A 19,916-nucleotide genomic window follows, 5' to 3' on the forward strand; every position below is an offset into this window, starting at 1 on the left:
AACTTTCATGCTGAACTATTTCTCTTTGGGATGGTATTAGTGGTATACTTACTGTAAACCAGAAACAGTGGTGCCTTTGTTCTGCTTCCACTTAAGAGGAGCTCCTCTTATAAAACAAAATCAGTTTCTCCAAATCTTTTTATACCATCCTAAAATATTTTTTCCTCCCTATGCTGTGTTCGGTGGTACTGTGTTTATTTAAAACTTTTAGCGTTTGATGGGTATCAATGATATGGCAGGTCCTATCTCACCAATTTCACTGCAGTTGATCTCCTTCAACCAGTACTGAACTGCTTGCTTACTGGTTGGTACTGTAGTTTGATATCAAGCCTCTTAAGTGGAGAGGTGATGTTACCAACTGCTTGTTTTCCTGTCTTCACCTACTGGCAGGGGGAAGTGAACTCATTTGTCTGATGGTATAAAAGGACTTTGGAGAAACTATATATAACAGCAGGTAAGAGATTACATGTCTCCATCAGAATGCCTGTTAACAGAAAATGACAGATGAAGATATGTGTAGGTTCCTGGGTATTTTAGATGTTTCTCTTTACAAGCCATAGTGACTGGGCTTATGTATAGGATAACATCTGCTCTGTATGCTGATATCTGAATTACCCAAAGTTGGTGTAAATCAGGACAGATTTTTTCACGTTAGCACTACTCAGTTTCCTACCTCTCAGTGGAGGCAAATGTGTTTTTTTATTATTATTTGAATTTTGTCGTCTGCCTTAACCACTACAATAAGTGGAAAGGTGGAATATTCCTTCCAACTGATATTTACAGGCCATAATTTTATTCATTAAGGCAGTGTTCCATATCTTCTGTCTCTATTATCTGAGAGTTCTTTGTGGATTAACTGATTACTTTGCTTTTGCCTCTAACATGCATGCTGTGGTTACCATATATACAAATGGCATTGCATGTGTTTTTGTTTTAAAAAAGCTGGAAGCATGAAACTCAATAGCAGCCTAGCTATCTCCTATCCATCTTTTGCTTTTGATTGGAAAATTGAAGGACTTTCCTGCAAAGGTTAATGTGATAGGGTTGCCAGGGAGCTCTTGTATTTGAAGGCGAATAAGCCATTAAAAAAGAGAAGCAATAGCTTATTTATTTGTTTGTTTATTATATTTGCATGTATAAAAATATTTATATACTGCTATTTCATTAAAATATCAAAGTGGTTTACAACAAAAATACATACAACCATGCAATAAAAACCACACTAAAGGGAATAGTCAGACATCAATTAACTATTATGGGGACATGTATACTTAATTGCCTGCATAGGCCTGATGGACTAGAAAACTTTTAAGCAGATGTTTAAACTTCGGCACAGTGGACAATTGCTGAATCTCTTCTTGGCAGAGTATTCCACAGGACTGGGCTGATGACACTAAAGGCTCGGTTTCTTGTTTTCAAGTGAGCCTTGCCGACTTGGGGAATGACCAATTATTCTCCTGCAGATGATGGTCAAACTGGGATATAAGGGTTCAGGCGATCCCTGGGCTACCCTGGACCTAAGTTGTTAAGGGCTTTGTAAATTAATACAAGAACCTTGAACCTGGTTCGGTAGTGAATGGGCAGCCAATGCAGCTGTTTTAAATATGGTGTCATGTGTTCTTGACCAGCTGCCCCTATCAGCAGTTTGGTTGCTTCGCTCTGCACCTGCCGGAGCTTCCAAACCAAACCTAAAGGCAGCCCCACATAGAGTGCAAGCAGAGTAAATTGGCCCTTATCCAGTCCACCACTGCATTCAGACATCAATCCAGACTTTTCACAGCCTTGATTCAGGTGTTATGGAGGAGTAGAAGTAGCATTTGCATGCTGCCCTCTCCCAGTGATGTTGGGAGCACATCAAAAAGCTAAGAAATCTTAGCTGCCTTCATATTGTGGCTATCCTGGCGTCTTTATGGTATCCAGCATGGAACACACAGGTTCTGCCCTGATAGCTATTAACATTGCATGTGTTGTGGCTAAGGGTATGCTTTAAAGTGGAGTTGGTTGCAAGGAATGCTTTATGAGTAAGCTTTTCTTTCCTGCCTAACATCAACTTTAATCAGGACTGAGCTTTGAAGCAGAAAAAAGTGATTCAATCTTGCCTTTGCCATGAACTTCTAGGCAAGACAGTCTCTCCTCCCCACCCCGTCTGTCAATGAATGGATTGCTCTCAATGCTCTTGAGATATAGTCAGTCAGCTCACAACTTACATGCATTCAACATATGTGATTTCAACTTTGAAATCACATAAATTAAATGCACAGTAGGTGGAGAACTTAGAAGCTCCCTTTGCCCAGGGTTCCCCCAGCACAAAAAGAGCTTTTAAGCTCTCTGCCTTGCCTACTGGGCTCTGGGAAGTTTTCTTGCAGGAGCCCCACAGAGCCAAGTAAGGAAGGCAGAGAGCTTAAAAGTACTGTGCCTTGCTGGTGGGGTGAGATCCATTGGTGCACCAGCTCCAGAAGGTGAGGTTGCTCACATGTGGGTGGTTTCAAGGGATTGTATTGACTATACACAATTTTGGATTTATGAACCATTCCTGGAATATAATCCACAAGTAAGGTGCAAGTGATCTCTACATTGATTATTATTAGTGAAGGACTTGAATGGGTTTCAGCAGATGTTTGAATTCAGTTTTCATTCTTTTATAAAGCTGTAACTAATAAACATAGATGGATGCTTATTTTAACACTTTGAACAATGTTTACAGAGAAATAGTTGAACACATGGTCCAGCACTTTAAAGGACAGATATTTGGGGAGCGCAAGCCAGTGTTTGATGGAAGAAAAAACCTCTATACAGCTATACCACTTCCAATAGGGAGAGATAAAGTAAGTATTTAATGCCAGCTTCAACTATGATTCCATATGTTCCATGTATGATTTCATTATTTTGACAGAGCTGCATGCTTCCCATGTGTCAAGGCTTCAGTGATAAGATGCAGGTTATAAAATCTGTAGGGTTTTTGTAAGTTCATCAGTAACTCATCCTACCAAGATTTCAATATTGCTCATACAATGGGAAGTGCTTCAGTGGGGCTTTCCAAGAAAACCCTTACCACATGTGTCACCTGTGCTGTTTGATTTGGAAGCCATGCAAAGCATCTGGGGCAACCCAGTCAGATGGGTAATAAATAATGATGATGATGATGTCTCATTGTTGGAATAAATGCCTTACACAGCAGTAGTTACTTTTAAAGTGTTTGCTGTGGAAAAGCAGCTCTGAAAATATAAAAAGATCACATTGTATAAAGGTTTTCATAAGATGTTCATATTGTATAGCAATTAATGGTGCAGCTGTAGCTATAGCAGGAACAGTGGCTGAGCTGATTGCTGGAAGACAAAAGGCCAGCCATGCTGCCATTAGAGACACATTACCTTGTTTGTTACCTGCAGTTGGTGCATCACAGCACAAGTGTTGCTTCTGAAACAGCTCTGCCAAAACACAGTGGTGATCTTAAGGTGCACATGATCCAACATGGAGAAAAGAAAAATTATCCAGGATAATTATTTCTGAATATTTTGAGACCCTTTTCAGAAGTTAGTCTGGTGGAGATCCGAGAAAGAGTCTTTTAAGTTGTGGCACCCCAACTCTCCAGGGAGGGTCTCCTGTTACTGAGCCTGGTGTCTTTCCCTGGCACTTGGAAAACCTTTTAATTTGCTGAGGATTTTCAGTGATGTATTTTTTTCTTGGCTTACATCACCCCCCCCCCCCCGGCTGCTCTGTTTTTATTTTGTTATTTAAATGTATTACTCCACTTGAATCATATGTGAAGTAGACATCTAAGTAAATTTTTATTTGCGGGGTCTTTTTTTGTGTTGTTGTCAATGAGCGTTCACTATACAGAAGAGTTCGTTTCCCTTTGACCGTTCTGATAAAGTGTGTGCTTAAACAGAAAGAATCATCTTGTTGTGGTTTCCAAATGTTGCAGGTGGAATTGGAGGTCACATTGCCGGGAGAAGGGAAGGACAGAATATTTAAGGTGGCAATAAAGTGGATGTCAGGTGTGAGTCTGCAGGCCTTACATGATGCTCTCTCTGGTCGTCTTCCAAGTGTTCCTTTTGAAACAATTCAGGCGCTGGATGTAGTAATGAGGCACTTGCCTTCCATGAGGTAAGGGAAATGTTAATATAGGTCTTCAGGGAAGTTTTAGTGCCGGAGCTAAACAAAATTACACTTGGGAATTTTGCATCTACATCAGCAACGTCTTGATGTGCGCTCTAGTGCACTGTATATGTGCACGCACACTTTACTATTTGTGTGAATGGAAGAGGCAGGTGTGCATGCAAAACTCCTGCAAATTGGAAGCTGCTCATCAACTGGAATTAAAGGGAACTTCTGAAGGCAGATGTTGAAATGAGGACAAAAGATTCAGGGATTTAGGACTGGCAGCTGTTTACCCCTCTTTCTCTCTTTTTCTGTTTTTGCTGCACCCTTCCTTTCTCCCATTTGTCCATGCCTTTCTTCTTTCAACCATAATGCTTTTTATTGTTGCATAAAAATAAATCCAAAGATGCCCCAAAGATGGTTACAGGGATTCTAATGAGATCCCATGGACCTTGCCAGATACTGGCGTAGTTTGCATATCATATTAGACACAGTTTAAAACAAACTGGATTAATGTGAGTGAGCAGCATAAGTGGTGTGCTAGGGCATGCTGCTTAAAAGCTTCTGCGATGCTCCTCGCCCACGTGGTCCTGCTACTGTGGTTCAGATGAAACAAGCCAGTGTCTGCATTTTTATGCTGCCCAAACATGGTCTTGTGACTTGTTTCTCAATGCACCACAAGTGGGAACTAAGGTTTGTTCTTGGCTTATTGTTCACAGCACGGGGTGGGGGCTGAAGAGACAAATCATGAACCCAGCCTTGGATGACATTGAATGCTTATCTGGTTTGTGGTGTGCCAGCAGCAGGACTGGGGAGGAGCCCCGCTTAAGCTTTTGAGCAGCAGGTGACAGCATGCTGTTCATTCACTATAAACCATAGATAGCTTTTAAATAATGGTTTAACATTCTGTGCATATAGGGCCATTGAACAATATTATTTACCAATAATATTTTTAAGTGGCCCAATGTGCACGGCACGTGAAACCCTAGTTTCACCCTTGTGTAGTTGGACCAGGAATGTGTTTGAAATAATACAGCTCCCCCCTCGCTCCATTTCCCCCCGCTGAATAATATATTCACTTTCTCTTGTAGGTACACTCCTGTGGGACGGTCCTTTTTTACTGCATCAGAAGGGTGCTCTAATCCCTTGGGTGGCGGCAGAGAAGTTTGGTTTGGATTCCATCAGTCCGTCAGGCCTTCACTGTGGAAAATGATGCTTAACATTGATGGTATGCTTTGTGTCACTTCACCATTTGCATTTGTTTACGTTGTCTGAAAGTGCTTTTTAGTCAGGTTTCTTAGATCTGTAAGATTTGTGTGTCATTCATTTCCTGGATTTTTCCTTTTGATTTTTAGTATCTGCAACAGCATTTTACAAGGCGCAACCTGTAATTGAGTTCGTATGTGAAGTTTTGGACTTCAAAAGTATTGAAGAACAACAGAAACCTCTGACAGATTCCCAAAGGGTTAAGTTTACCAAAGAAATTAAAGGTAAGAAAGTTGAAAGAAACAAACATGATTGTCTGTGTGGAACAAATATTGAGAGTTTCAGAAGGCTACCTTATAGTAAATTGTCTCCAATCGTGCAGTAGAATGTGGTTGATTGTTAATGAATTGGTCATTCAGTTTGAAAGGAATTTAAACAAGGGCTGTAAGGAGATCAACATTCTTGCTGTCGACCAAACTGGTTTTGATTGATGCATATTTTAAACGGACTTGATTTTCCCCAAGATTTGTAATTCCTGTGGGCTTTTGCATGTATGAATGTTATGACCTAGTTGTATAAAAGCATATTCAGTTTTCACTCCTGCTTAAGCATGTGTGGAGGGCTTGTTTTGAAACATTCTTAAGGCACAACAGCTGGGCTCCTTCCCTGCTGGCAGGCAGCAAAAGGAGAGTGCCCCAGGCGGTGTCCAAATGTGGTCATTGCTTGGTTGGTGCCTGGTGGTGTGGATTGGGGCCTACTTAAAGTGCCAGGTGCTAAATTTTGTTCAGCTTACTTTAACCCAAGTCACTTGGAAATAAGGTAATCCATATTGTTAAAATGTAGTTAATGTGTATTTAATAAAGTCTTCTGAAATGCAGGCTTTGGTTTTTTAAAAAAGGTATTTCAAATGGAACCCTATTAATTTTTGAATATGTACTAGTAAATTTTCTAGGAAACAAAACTGAGTTCTTATGCTCCTAAATCATTAGGTCTGAAGGTGGAAATCACTCACTGCGGGCAAATGAAGAGAAAATACCGAGTATGCAATGTTACAAGACGACCAGCAAGTCACCAAACGTAATATTTGCTTTTTGATTTTTTTTGCAATTACTTAAGAATTGTTACTTCCTCTGTACTTATTTGATGCAGCACCTTCTTTCGTGCTCATGGACTATAAACCTTCCATGAATATATGACAAGATTGAGAACTTGAAGAAGTTACTTTGAGTTGGTGACATCCCTTGTTAAATATTGCCTCTTCTAATGCCAGAAAAAGCAGCTTCCTTGAGGCTGTGCATATCCCTTTTGTTCCAGACCCTTCTAGGCTGATTTAATTTTGCTCCTTCAGGTTTTATTCAGATGTTGGAAGCTTGTATAAATCATCTTTCAGATATTCAGTGAAAAACATGGTAGGAGCTTCAATTATGACTGTTATTCAAAGAAGCCAAATACATTATCTGGGTAGTGTTTTCTGATTTAAGGATAATTATAACTGCTGTGATTTGTCTTCAAAGGGTGATTGAAACTCTATTAGAAACATAACGTGGTTTGACTGTAGCCAGTGAACGTAGAAACAGTGAAAGTGCCTTTTGTGGCTTCGTGTAGGCACTTAGTCTCTGGCAGCTGGAAAAGGCAAAGCGTTTAAGTATTATGATTATATAGTGTCTGGGGGCTTATGTGAGCCCCTGTAAAGTTGCATTGTGGGACAGTTTGTGAAATCACTAACTTGCATTTCCCTCCTCACATTTGACTTTCCGTAGATTCCCGCTTCAGCAGGAGAGTGGACAGACCGTTGAATGCACTGTAGCTCAATATTTTAAAGATAGGCACAAGCTGGTTTTACGATACCCTCATCTTCCATGTTTACAAGTTGGACAGGAGCAGAAACACACATATCTCCCTCTAGAGGCAAGTCATTGCTTTTCTGTGTAGGAGGGTCGGCCTTACTCTATATTTCTAACAGGTCCCCCGTCCCCCATTGTTGGAAGTAGTTTAGTTGAAAGGTTGATATGTTTTTATTTATTTAAAGTATGTTAACCTTGCTCTTTAACCAAAGAAGACTTTCAGATCAGGCTTACAGTGGAAAAAGGCATCACACACGTACACTGAATTGGGAGGAAGGAGGAAATATCTAAGCTCACATACAAGTTCTTAGTTACAAGTTCTTTAATGGCCAGCTGGAGTAGAAAAGCTGTTTCCTATTGGCTGCCATTTCCCTCCATATTAGGGGGGAATAAAACCAATGCCAAAAGTGCTTATAGAGCCTATTCAGTGGAAAGTTGCTTCCTTTATCCAGACCAGCTCTGATCTTATGGCATTGGCCAAGTGAAGGCGTGTCTCCATGGGGATATTGGGTGTGCAGCGGCTTCTCATTCCCTCAAATGACCTGGTGTGGTGCATGTTTGTAAACACCTAGAAGATAATGGGACTCTGTTATGCCTTTTGGGGATTGCTTCACATGAAGGCACAATGTATGTTTTGGGATTGTTTGTTTAGATCTGATTTATCTGAGGCCCAATCAAATGCTTGTTGGTACTGCCAAAGATTAGTAGCTTTGAACTTGACCAGTTCCTTCAATGGGATATCACTCGAATCCCAATGTAATAACAGTTTCTAACATCCTCATATCACTATCTGTCTTGTTAGTTTTAAGGTTCCATAAGATTCTTTGCTATTTTACAGAGTAGTATGTCTGTTCCCCTGGATATTAAAAAACCCCCAACTAATTTGTGTTTGGTCTTTGTACAGGTATGCAACATAGTGGCAGGACAGAGGTGTATAAAGAAGCTGACAGACAATCAAACTTCCACTATGATAAGAGCAACTGCTAGATCAGCACCTGACCGTCAAGAAGAGATTAGTAAACTGGTGAGTCCTCTTCCTCTGTCCCTGGAATTGGTTTATAGCTTGACCATATAACACTGGTCCTGAAAGAACTTCATTGGCTCCCAGGACGTTTCTGAGCACAATTCACAGTGTTGGTGCTGGCCTTTAAAGCCCTAAATGGCCTCGGCTCAGTACAGTGGAACCTCAGGTTACAGACGCTTCAGGTTACAGACTCTGCTAACCAGAAATAGTACCTCGTGTTAAGAACTTTGCTTCAGGATGAGAACAGAAATCGCACGGCCGCAGCGCAGCAGCAGCGGGAGACCCCATTAGCTAAAGTTGTACCTCAGGTTAAGAACAGTTTCAGGTTAAGAACGGACCTCCGGAACCAATTAAGTTCTTAACCTGAGGTATCACTGTATACCTGAAGGAGCGTCTCCACCCCCATCGTCCAGCCCGGACACTGAAGTCCAGCTCTGAGGGCCTTCTGGCAGTTCCCTCACTGCGAGAAGTGAGGTTACAGGGAACTAGGCAGAGGACCTTTTCGGTAGTGGCGCCCGCCCTATGGAACGCCTTCCCACCATATGTCAAGGAAATAAACAATTATCTGACTTTTAGAAGACATCTGAAGGCAGCCCTGTTTAGGGAAGTTTTTAATGCTTGATGTTTTATTGTGTTTTTAATATAAATAATTATAATATAATATAATATAATATAATATAATAATATAAATTTAATATAATAATAATAATAATAATAATAATAATTAATAATAATAATAATAATAATAATGATGTATAATGGTGTGCAAAAAAAGAAAAACACATTCTGGTATTGCCATAAATCATCTACTTTTGGTTCATTTACTAAACATAACACTGCCTCCCAGGTTTAGACTTTCAAAGAGCTTGATAACTTTTTAGCAAACAGTATGGAATATGGTAGAAAAGTGGAGCAGTGTAAGAGGGGCTGAAGGCCAGGGAACAATAAGTGACGAAAAGCAGCAGGTATTCGTATAACATTGTCCTTCAGTCTCAGTTCTCAGAAACTGCTCATTCCTGCTCTGGTTTCTGAGCCATATCCAGACAAATTTGATGTTTTGAATTGTATTTTAGTGAAGGATTTGTCTCATCATTGGTTTATCTTTCGTTTCTAGATGCGAAGTGCAAGTTTTAATACTGACCCTTTTGTTCGTGAATTTGGAATAATGGTGAAAGATGAAATGACGGATGTGACTGGGCGGGTCCTACAGCCTCCTTCAATTCTCTACGGAGGCAGGGTATGTAAACCAAGATCCTGTGGGATCTGCAGTGATCCCCCCCCCCCCCATTTGTATGTATAGTAAGGACGTTGAATCATGGTTAGTGCTGTACTTTGCCACAATTTCAGAATTTACTGTGTGTGGCTTTCAGATGCTGCTGTGTGAATACTCTGAGTATCTACAGGAGGGTGGGTTGCTCTCTTGTCCCCCTATTTCTTCCCAGTGGAGAGGTTTCAGTGTGGGGAATCTTTTGCACATCCTTTTCTCTTGGAGTTGTTCCAGTGATACCGTAGACGATCTTGCAGTCTCAAATGGTGCCCTTTAGCATTTGGCCAAGAAAAATATGTATTGTCAATAGATGCAGTTACCCTGACAGTCTTTTCCACTGATGTTACCAATATAGCTCGTGGATGATTGTACATGTAGTTTTTTGTGTGCAGGGAAAAGGATACAGAGATCGGAAGTCATGGTTTATTCTGGGTCTGGGATGCATTTACTCCTGGCCAAGGGGGAGACTGATCAAGATGCCTTGGTGTACTGTGGAAGACTTTCTTTTTTAATGGTCTCCCCAGAATGTAGAGGCTTGCTATTTTAATACTGAGGTATTTAAAGCCATTGCAGCACAGAGCTATTTCGTGTAGTAAACCACTCACTACTATGTTTTCTCTCTCTTTCTAGAACAAAGCAATAGCTACACCAGTTCAAGGGGTTTGGGATATGAGGAACAAACAGTTTCACACTGGAATTGAAATCAAGGTCTGGGCAATTGCTTGCTTTGCTCCACAGCGCCAGTGCACTGAAGTCCACCTTAAGTAAGTTTGTTAGGGATCGAAGTCGTGTTCAGGTAGTGATTTTGAACGTGTTCTCATAGCTTCTGAAAGTATTAAGCATGTCATTAGTTTTCTGAACATAACAGCAGAACTATGCACTCCTCCAGAAATGTGAGAAATAATTGAAGTATTGGGGAGCAGATATCTCTTACAAATAAATACAGAGGTACCTCGGGTTACAGACGCTTCAGGTTACAGACTCCGCTAACCCAGAAATAGTGCCTTGGGTTAAGAACTTTGCTTCAGACTGAGAACAGAAATTGTGCGGCGGTGGCGCAACTGCAGCGGGAGGCCTCATTAGCTAAAGTGGTACCTCAGGTTAAGAACGGACCTCCAGAACGAATTACGTTCTTCACCTGAGGTACCACTGTATTCATTTACTTATTGGCAACTATAAATTCATTTACTTATTGGCAACTAAGGTCCAGTAGCACCTTAGAGATCAACTAACTTTGTTCTGGGTATAAGCTTTCGTGTGCATGCACACTTCTTCAGATACGTATTAGAAATGTTGCATACTTTTAAGGCCAGACGGTTGCATTTGGCTAGTGTGAAATGGGAACTGCAAAAATGTAAAGACCGCACCTAGGCACCATAATTTGGAAAGGACTTCTGACTTCAGGGCTATTACTTCCAAGCATTTATGCATAGAATTGCAGCCTTAAAGTGTTTGGACATGGACCTGTCCCCTGCTTCTGAAACTGTAAGGTTCCATGTACTTTGGTAAATAAATACTAGTTTTATTCATAAACCACTCCAAATTTACTACTGATAATAAATTGTCAGGAGAGTTTTGATCCCTGAAACCTGAAGTGTGCACTCGTATTTGGGAATATAGACACTGCTTATTTCCTTGGAGTGTATGTGCAGCTGCTTGCATGTAGGAGTGTAGCTGTTTTGCGAGGGAAAGGAATTGGCATGAATCTGCTTGGCAGCAATATATAGGCCTGAGTGTTTAGAGGATTCCCCAAGGATGGAAATAGAAGAGTCCTATAATCAGAAATATGGAAATTGCAGACACTCAAGTGTCACTCAAGCCAACGAGGCTATATTGGTTTTAATGAGTGTCAAGTGCAGGTTCCTTTCCTTTAAATGTGTGCCTTGATTCATTTTTATTCTTAGGTCCTTCACAGAACAACTGAGGAAGATATCACGAGATGCAGGAATGCCCATCCAGGGTCAGCCCTGTTTCTGTAAATATGCCCAGGGAGCAGATAGCGTGGAACCAATGTTCCGACATCTAAAAAACACTTACGCCGGATTGCAGCTGGTAGTAGTCATTCTGCCAGGAAAAACTCCAGTTTATGGTCAGTATATAGGAGTTACATTTGACTTACCTATTTAAATTTATTTAACTTTTATTGCCTTGGCATTTCATAGTGTTCTAGATGTTTCTGTACAGATTTCCTTTAATGCAGCAGCATACTGTTCCCAGAGGAAGTGCCTGATGTAGTTCTCTAGTGTGCAGTGCAATACTGTTTGGCTCTGCACTTTTTTTCTGAAGTAGTATGATAAGCATCAGGGGAAGAAAGCTTTGTGTTTATCTTGGCTGTGAGTCCGGGAAGAGCTGCTCCCTGTCTTGCAGGCCACTTCACACCTGGCCGGGGAAGGTGGGGCCCTGGCTGACTCCAGCTTCAGTAATTGAGGCTGCTAAACAGACTCTTGAACTGAGGAATTAGGGGGGTTTTAATGGGTTTTTGTTGCTGCTGTATGATATTAATCTTTATATTTAGATCATCTTATGATGAAGTCATGTGGTTCAGTTTGGTTGTGTGCTTTTTGATGCGTTTTGCTTGTTGTTTATGACTAATTTTTGTTACCTTTGTAAGTATGTACTTTTTTCATGTGGTAAGCATGGATTTAAGTCTGGAAAGGCGGCATACAAATAATTTTGTATGTGTGTGTGGTATTTCACTTCTGTGTGTATGCTGCTGAGCAGTCTTTTTGTCACCTATGCATCAGAAGCCCATTCTATAAAGGTTGTCAGAGACCTGCCTAATCATTATTTTGAAAGGTGAATAACAGCAATAGGCATACATGCTCATTAGTGTACAATAATTCTTTGAAAGGAAACCCTCAGCATTATTTTAATCACATCCCATTTCATAGGCTAATATATGTTATTTTACACATACCCCTTTTCCACAGAAAGCTGATAACATGGTGTATTTTACAGTTATATACAAGGCTTGTTTGTTTATTATAAGTGTTTATATACTATCCCAGGTTGGCTTGCAAAAGAGAGAGAGAGAGAGAGAGAGAGAGAGAGAGAGAGAGAGAAACGCAGCAAAACTGGTGAAATAACAGAAAAAGGCAGTACATCTTAAAGCAGCATCTGTAAAGCAATAAGATAGGGAAAATAAAGATGTCTTTACCGGGTGTTGAAATATAATGATCGTAAACTCTAGGTGAGTCTCTTTGGGGCGATCATCCAGAATTGGAACACCATCATTACTGAGAAGCCCCCCCACCCCCCACTTGCATCAGATGACAGGGACATCTGTAGAAAACACTCTGGTCTTCCTGATTTTAATGTATGGTTATTTTCATATCGAGAGATAGTCTGATAATCTTCTGTGCCAGAGTGACTTGACTGGATCTCTCTTTCACTTGGCAGCTGAGGTGAAGCGTGTTGGTGATACTGTGCTCGGCATGGCCACACAGTGTGTGCAGATGAAAAATGTGCAGAGAACGACGCCACAGACACTTTCCAATCTGTGCTTAAAGATCAATGTCAAACTGGGAGGAGTAAATAACATTTTACTGCCTCAGGGAAGGTAAGGGGTTTCCTGTCTGTAAACAATTGAGTAAGTAGACAGTTTATAAATGTGCACATCCATTGCATCTGAGAAATAGCTATATTCAGTGCAGCATGGGTTTTTTTTGTCCTGTAGGACTGCTTTTTAAAAAAGTTTATTTCCATGGCTAGATTTTAATTAACATATTATAGTGAGAACTAAAAACCTGGAATCTGATACACATAATGCTTGATTAATTCTGTAGCTGGAGGAGAGAGAGAGAGCGAGCGCAAAATGAAAGTTGCCTTGTTCATTGAATCCTGATGGCGAGGATAAAACAAATGAAAAATAATACATAGTTTAGACTTGAAAGAAATTTGCATCTTGTTGCATTGTGCTTGAGGGATTGCTAAGAGTTGCATTTATGATAAACATGCTAGGGTTGGGTGCGTCTCAAGCTGAAATAGAGGGATAGGGGGGAGTAAAAAAAACCAAAACTGGGCACACATCTTTAGAGGCTGCAAAAATAAGTCCTGACTATATTAAGCATATATATCTGGTAATGCCCCAAAGAATGACTAGATGGGAAATGCCATTTTAAAGTTTGTCTGTTTGGTTTCCCCTAATTAAGAGAAACATGCATTTGTGAACCAAAGTATAAGTCCCTTTCGTAAAGATGAGCAATCTTTTCTCCTTTGCCAAGTTTAAAATGGGGAGCAGCTATTGAATAACAGGTCCATCATTGTTGTGTGTGTGTAAAGGGTGTACATTGCATCCACATGTATTATTGGCAAGTCTACAAATTTTGGTTGGCCTTAGTAGTTGCCCCACCCGAAATTGAGGAAAGGGCAGGTCTTGCCCTTGACATCATGCTGCATTCCAGAGGCACTTGGAAGCAGTCCAAATTCTTGCCACTTTGGAGTGCCTTTAGAAGCTTAGCGCAAAGCCATTTCCCATTCTGCCTGTTTGGTAATGCCGCTGTGGAACAAGAAAAAGTGGGCTTACCATAAAGTGGTAAGTGGGCTTACCATAAAGTGGTAAGTGGGCTTACCATAAAGGTAAAGGTACCCCTGCCCATATGGGCCAGTCGTGTCCGACTCTAGGGTTGTGCGCTCATCTCACTCTAGAGGCTGGGAGCCAGCGCTGTCCGAAGACACTTCCGGGTCACGTGGCCAGCGTGACGAAGCTGCACTGGTGAGCTAGCACCAGCGCAGCGCACAGAAACGCCGTTACCTTCCCGCTATAAAGCGGTACCTATTTATCTACTTGCACTTAAGGGTGCTTTTGAACTGCTAGGTGGGCAGGAGCTGGGACCGAAAGATGGGAGCTCACCCCGCCGCGGAGATTCGAACTTCTGACCATACGATCAGCAAGTCCTAGGCACTGAGGTTTTACCCACAGCGCCACCTGCGTCTGTTAACTTACTATGTGACTATTCGGTATCATTATTATTTTTTTGTTATCTAGGCCTCCAGTATTTCAGCAACCTGTAATTTTCCTGGGTGCAGATGTCACTCATCCACCAGCTGGAGATGGGAAAAAACCATCCATTGCTGCTGTGAGTAAACTGTGTATTGGTCACATCAAACATTTCCTACCCCCCCCCCACCCCCGTACATACAGTGTTTTTCAGTAGTTGCATTAGCAAGGGAGCAGTTCCTTTTCTTCATGTGTCCCCCAGTGGACCAAAACACTGTGGTGTAGGTTTTTTTGAAGGTTTCATCTCAGAGTTGAAACAAGACCCCTTCTCTCCCGTGCAGTTGTAGTGAGTGGTTGTAGACTCTGGGTCTGTTCCCTTCTGTTAGTTTAATCCTATTTAGATGAGGTTTCTGTCTGCAAGCCAGGTAGTGAGAAATGAAGAACAATGACAGCAGTAGTCAATGCTTTGTCTGCTCCTGGTCCATTGTTCCTTCACTGAGAGGGAGCCCTAGCAGGACTCACAAATGTGTCTTTTTTCTTGCCCCATGCAAATGATTCAGGTGAGGATGCAAGGTGAGACAATATTGAGGTTCAATATTGCATCCCTTGCTTGGGGATGTAAATTAGTGGCTGGATGTAAATTAGTGGCCGGCCTTTGTAGTTGAGTTAAGGATGTGCCAGGCTCGTTGGGCTTGTACATGTACCTACTTCACGAAGACCCCTTAAATATCATATTATTCTGATAGGTTTCTCTGCATTCAATGTTTCATAGTAGTATTACAGTTGCCTAAGTCCCCGAATTCTGGTATCTTTTTTGAAAGGGAGAAAGAGAGATCTGCTTTCTCCATACCACACAAATTTTATACACGTGTATCTTGTCTTCCCTGTTGACACTGTTAAGCTTCAGGATAGTTGTAGAGCCTCTGTTTATTCTAGGCATAGAAGGATTAGAAAACTCCAATCTGCATGGGTTTGGGATTTTTTGGGGTGGGGTTTGGAAGGGGGGAACCATGCTGCTGGACAAACATCTACCTGCCTCTTTGTAAAGAGAGGGTGGCAGCTACACAGGATAGCCTCGCAGACTGATTGGAAGTTTACTTCAGTAAAATGTCACCTTTAGAATGATTAAAGCCAGTGTGGTGTAGTGGTTAAGAGCGGTAGATTCGTAATCTGGTGACCTGGGTTCACATCTCCGCTCCTCCACATGCAGCTGCTGGGTGACCTTGGGCTAGTCACACTTCTTTGAAGTCTCTCAGCCCCACTCACCTCACAGAGTGTTTGTTGTGGGGGAGGAAGGGAAAGGAGAATGTTAACCGCTTTTAGACTCCTTCGGGTACTGATAAAGCGGGATATCAAATCCAAACTCTTCTTAAAGATCTTGGAAGACTTGCTTGGAAAAGGGATATGAGGTAACTCCTGTTTCTATCCCATATTCTTAGATGAACCAGCTCATTGAAACAACTCTCTTGTTCTCCAACAGGTTGTAGGTAGTATGGATGCCCACCCTAATCGATACTGTGCCACTGTGAGAGTCCAGCAGCACCGCCAAGAGATCATCCAAGATTTGGCTGCAATGGTCAGGGAGCTGCTCATTCAGTTCTACAAATCAACCCGATTCAAACCAACTCGGATTATTTTCTACAGAGATGGTGTTTCTGAGGGGCAATTCCAACAGGTTATCTTCCCCCCCCCCCCCACATACGCTTTTGATATTTACATTTTGCTGTGTTCTTTGTATATCATTGTTTTTGCATAGATGGCTTTTATAGATGCATGGTTATTTCTTACATTTGTATTTCCACCCTTCGCTGAAGGACTTTGGGGGTAGCTCCTTCCCCTCACAATAACTTTGTGAGGTAGTTTAGGCTGAGCAAGTGTGGCAGCTCCAAGGCTGCTGTCCAACACTCCATCAAAATGGTGGTATCGTGTTGTGCTCTGAAGAAGAGGCAGACATCCCCATCCATAATGTTGCCTGGTGTGAGCTGATAGAAGAGCCCTCTCCCTTTTATTCTGCAGAAGAGAACATGAGTCTCTCACTGTTTGTTTCTTCTTCTCTCTGGCAAGAGCCAGAGACTCAGGAAAGGGGGGAGGGGCTTAGTGCAGACCACAGATGATGGCTTACCACTGAGCCAAGGAATCTCGATCCCAGGCACACCTATTTGTAAGAATAAAAGTCACCGAGTGCCCCAGCACAAAAATCTTGAAATTATAATAGGATCAGTCCTTAACAGAGCTATTTGAATACGTAAAACCCGCAACTTGTGTTCATTCAGCTTTACATGTGTGGCTATTTTAAAAAATATTAAAAAGAAGAAAAAGGGGTTGAGAAGGAAAAATAACTTTGGCATTCCCACCCACCATTGAATCCAATGGGTTTTGCCTATTTTGGCTTTAGCCACAATCCCCAGAATTTTACCCCCTCGTAAGTTGTGGGTTCTTGTTGCAGCAATGATGGTATCTCTCTGGGGTTTGTATATGTATATGAAAGCTTTTTTAAAGCTGGGTTCTTAAAATTAGTTTGGGAGGGTACCCCAAACGCTTGTATAATGCTGCAATTGGACAGAAAGGGGCTGGGGGAATTTGCACAAGAGAAGGGTGCAGGCAAGGTCTGTGGCCCTCGCTCTCTATCCTTAAACCTTTCATTTCAGTGTTGTCTGAACCTTAGATTTAAAAGTCTATATGTGGCTGATTAACAGCACTGGAAAATGTGGTGTTTGCCAAACGCCGCAGCATGCCTGGACCTATACAGGTTTTTATTATAATGTTGATCTTCCTCCAAGTTCTCAACAATCTCGTTTAATCTCATTAAGTGAAGAATGTAGGATAGGTCTTAAGATCACCTGTTCTGCTGCAGGGGAAATACCTGAAGCAAGCTCTAAAAATATAAACAGTCAGATTTTTTTTTAAAAAAAATGCATTTTCCTACTAGTGTCTATGTGTTTGTGACATTTCAGAATGTTACATTTCCTGCACCCCCCCCCTCTTTTTTCCTGTAGGTCCTCCATCATGAATTGCTGGCTATCAGAGAAGCATGTATTAAGCTAGAAAAAGACTACCAGCCTGGAATCACATTTATTGTTGTGCAGAAAAGGCATCACACCAGACTCTTCTGTACAGACAAAAATGAAAGGGTGGGTATCACATTTTGTAAAGAGGCCGACAATAAGCAGCAGCCTGCAGGTGTTGAAATAAGTAGCCCAGCCCCATCCAGCAGAAGCCGATCGTCAAAGAGAAACTCTCATCAACCATTTATACTGTAGCATCTAAACAACCTTTTAAGCAAATGCACATTTGCTTGCTCCTTTACTGCAGCTTCACAGTACAGACGAGAAGAAACAAAAGCTTAAGTCTCATTATTTTTTGTTTGCACAGGTCGGGAAAAGCGGAAACATTCCAGCAGGTACAACAGTGGACACAAAAATCACCCACCCTTCAGAGTTTGACTTCTATCTGTGTAGTCATGCTGGTATTCAGGTATATTCTTAATGTGTCATCTCATTCTGTAGACCAACCGTGTTATGACTATTCTGTCTCCTGTGCATTTTAGCTGTGTGTGTCCTAGATTTATTATTTATTCTTCCTTGTACCACATACCCTTAGTGTGGCATTCCCTGTGCTCTGGAACTCGCTGCCTATTGATATCAGGCAGGTGCTTTCACTGTGTACTGCTTTAGATGCCTGCTGAAAACCTCTGTTTCAGCAAGCCTGTCCAGATGCATCATTGAGTTACATTTGTTTCAAATGTTTTATTTTAAAACCATTGTTTTATGTATGTTTGTTTTTAATTGGTTTGTATATTTTAGTTATATTTCATATATAATTGAACGTGTGTACCACTTGGAGATTTTTATTTTATTTTTAGTAAGTGGTTTATAAATTTTCAAAATAAATAAACGGTATATTATATGAGAATAAATTTAAAATTATGGGAAAAAGGGGTTCATGAAATGTTTAGAAAGTATAAAAAGAAACATTTTTTAAAAAGAAGTCTTGAAGGGATTCCATGTTACCATAGCAGCTGTTTTGTGATTGGTGCCTCCAGCACTCTCTCAAAATCAAAATTCCAAAATGTGCCCACTGGTCCAAAAAACTTGCGGCAACCCCTAAACTAGCAATTCTGAATTGGTGCACACTCCAAAAGTGGGATGAACCAAGTTATCTTCACTTAATCTTTTTCTTATAGCCCAGCATGTGTCAAACCTCTTTTGAGCTTCCTCTGTCTTGGGCACCTCTTTGTGTCCAACAACAATAATAGGTTTGTACTAAGATTGGCCTGGTTTCATTTAACATTTAAGCCGTGGTTTTTTTTAACAAACCACGAGTTAACCTAGAAATATCGCAAAGACGATCAAGCAAACCATGGCTTGGTTCTCCACAGCCTGGTTTGTTTTCCAGCTGCTCCTGCCTTGTGCCTTTGTAACTTGGTGATGGTCTGAGATGAGGTGGCCAAATTCTGGTTATGAAAGTGTTCCAGGTTTGCACCTAACATGCCATAGCTAAAACAAACCAAGATTTGTTAGCCAACAACAAAGCATGGCTTTTCAGATTGTGACTTGTTGGCAATAAACAAATCATAATTAAGCTTCTGGGCAGGGTTTGAATGAAACTCATAGGTTCCTTCAAATGGAAGGAATTATTTCATATATATATCTATGTATATCTATATAGATATATTTTATATTTATTCATAGGATAGCTTATAGAAATTCAGTGTGGTGTGTTCAGTCTTGACTAGTGGAAGGAGAAAACCTGTTTCTTTGTGCTCTTTTCAGGGGACAAGCAGGCCATCTCATTACCATGTTCTCTGGGATGACAATCGTTTCTCTTCAGATGAGCTTCAAATCCTTACCTACCAACTGTGTCATACATATGTACGCTGTACTCGTTCTGTTTCAATCCCTGCACCAGCATACTATGCACACCTGGTTGCCTTCAGAGCCAGGTATCATCTGGTGGATAAAGAACATGATAGGTGAGCAACTTGCTTGGGAATGATGGAAATGGACAGAGTGCAAGTCTGTGTGTAGATTGCCCGGATGCTGTATAATTTGCTTCTCCTAGCTCCAGGGCATTTCCGTGCGCTGCTCTGGTTCGCCAGAAGCGGCTTAGTCATGCTGGCCACATGACCCGGAAGCTGTACGCCGGCTCCCTCGGCCAATAAAGCGAGATGAGTGCCGCAACCCCAGAGTTGGCCACGACTGGACCTAATGGTCAGGGGTCCCTTTACCTTAACCTAGCTCCATGAAAGTATTTCCTAGCTCACTTTCTTGTGATTAATAATCAACAACGAACCACAATTTTTATGTAGAGACATTCAAATTGTCATTCATCGTTATTAAAATGTATTCATTTATTGCTTATCTACCCAAAGGCCCACGAAGCAGTGAACAACAGATTAAATTAAAAATTAGATAAACATAAAATAAATCAGATAAAAATCCATCAATCTAGGAAGATAATTGTATCTTCAAACAACCATGGCTAGGATAGTAGGATAGTACTGAGAATAGATAATCAAATAACAGTGCGATCCTA

General features: G+C 41.2%; 1 protein-coding gene and 1 long non-coding RNA gene across 7 annotated transcripts in view; one reads left to right on the forward strand and one right to left on the reverse strand.

Annotated features, from left to right (window-relative positions):
* The window catches only part of LOC310849354, a 561,267-nt gene that overhangs the window by 34,841 nt on the left and 506,510 nt on the right, over positions 1–19,916 (reverse strand). The window lies entirely within an intron of this gene.
* The window catches only part of AGO2 (argonaute RISC catalytic component 2), a 50,714-nt gene that overhangs the window by 15,915 nt on the left and 14,883 nt on the right, over positions 1–19,916 (forward strand). For 2 of the 6 annotated variants that reach the window (XR_014566779.1, XM_083749088.1), the window contains exons 3-18: positions 2,705–2,825; positions 3,923–4,107; positions 5,193–5,329; positions 5,457–5,591; positions 6,297–6,384; positions 7,068–7,215; positions 8,056–8,175; positions 9,290–9,412; positions 10,073–10,206; positions 11,347–11,531; positions 12,842–13,001; positions 14,430–14,520; positions 15,862–16,056; positions 17,378–17,512; positions 17,754–17,855; positions 19,154–19,353. Coding sequence is in view for 4 of the 6 variants with exons in the window: in XM_083749088.1 (XP_083605214.1) it covers positions 2,705–2,825; positions 3,923–4,107; positions 5,193–5,329; positions 5,457–5,591; positions 6,297–6,384; positions 7,068–7,215; positions 8,056–8,175; positions 9,290–9,412; positions 10,073–10,206; positions 11,347–11,531; positions 12,842–13,001; positions 14,430–14,520; positions 15,862–16,056; positions 17,378–17,512; positions 17,754–17,855; positions 19,154–19,353 (2,259 nt within the window). In the remaining 2 variants the exon portion in view is untranslated. Of the gene's footprint in view, positions 1–395; positions 455–2,704; positions 2,826–3,922; positions 4,108–5,192; positions 5,330–5,456; positions 5,592–6,296; positions 6,385–7,067; positions 7,216–8,055; positions 8,176–9,289; positions 9,413–10,072; positions 10,207–11,346; positions 11,532–12,841; positions 13,002–14,429; positions 14,521–15,861; positions 16,057–17,377; positions 17,513–17,753; positions 17,856–19,153; positions 19,354–19,916 lie in introns of those variants that run through there. The other 4 variants (XR_014566780.1, XM_083749089.1, XM_083749091.1 and 1 more) reach the window with 3 other exon arrangements.

The sequence above is a fragment of the Podarcis gaigeae genome (genome assembly GCF_964106915.1).
Source record: "Podarcis gaigeae genome assembly, chromosome: 7".
Classification (NCBI taxonomy): domain Eukaryota; kingdom Metazoa; phylum Chordata; class Lepidosauria; order Squamata; family Lacertidae; genus Podarcis; species Podarcis gaigeae.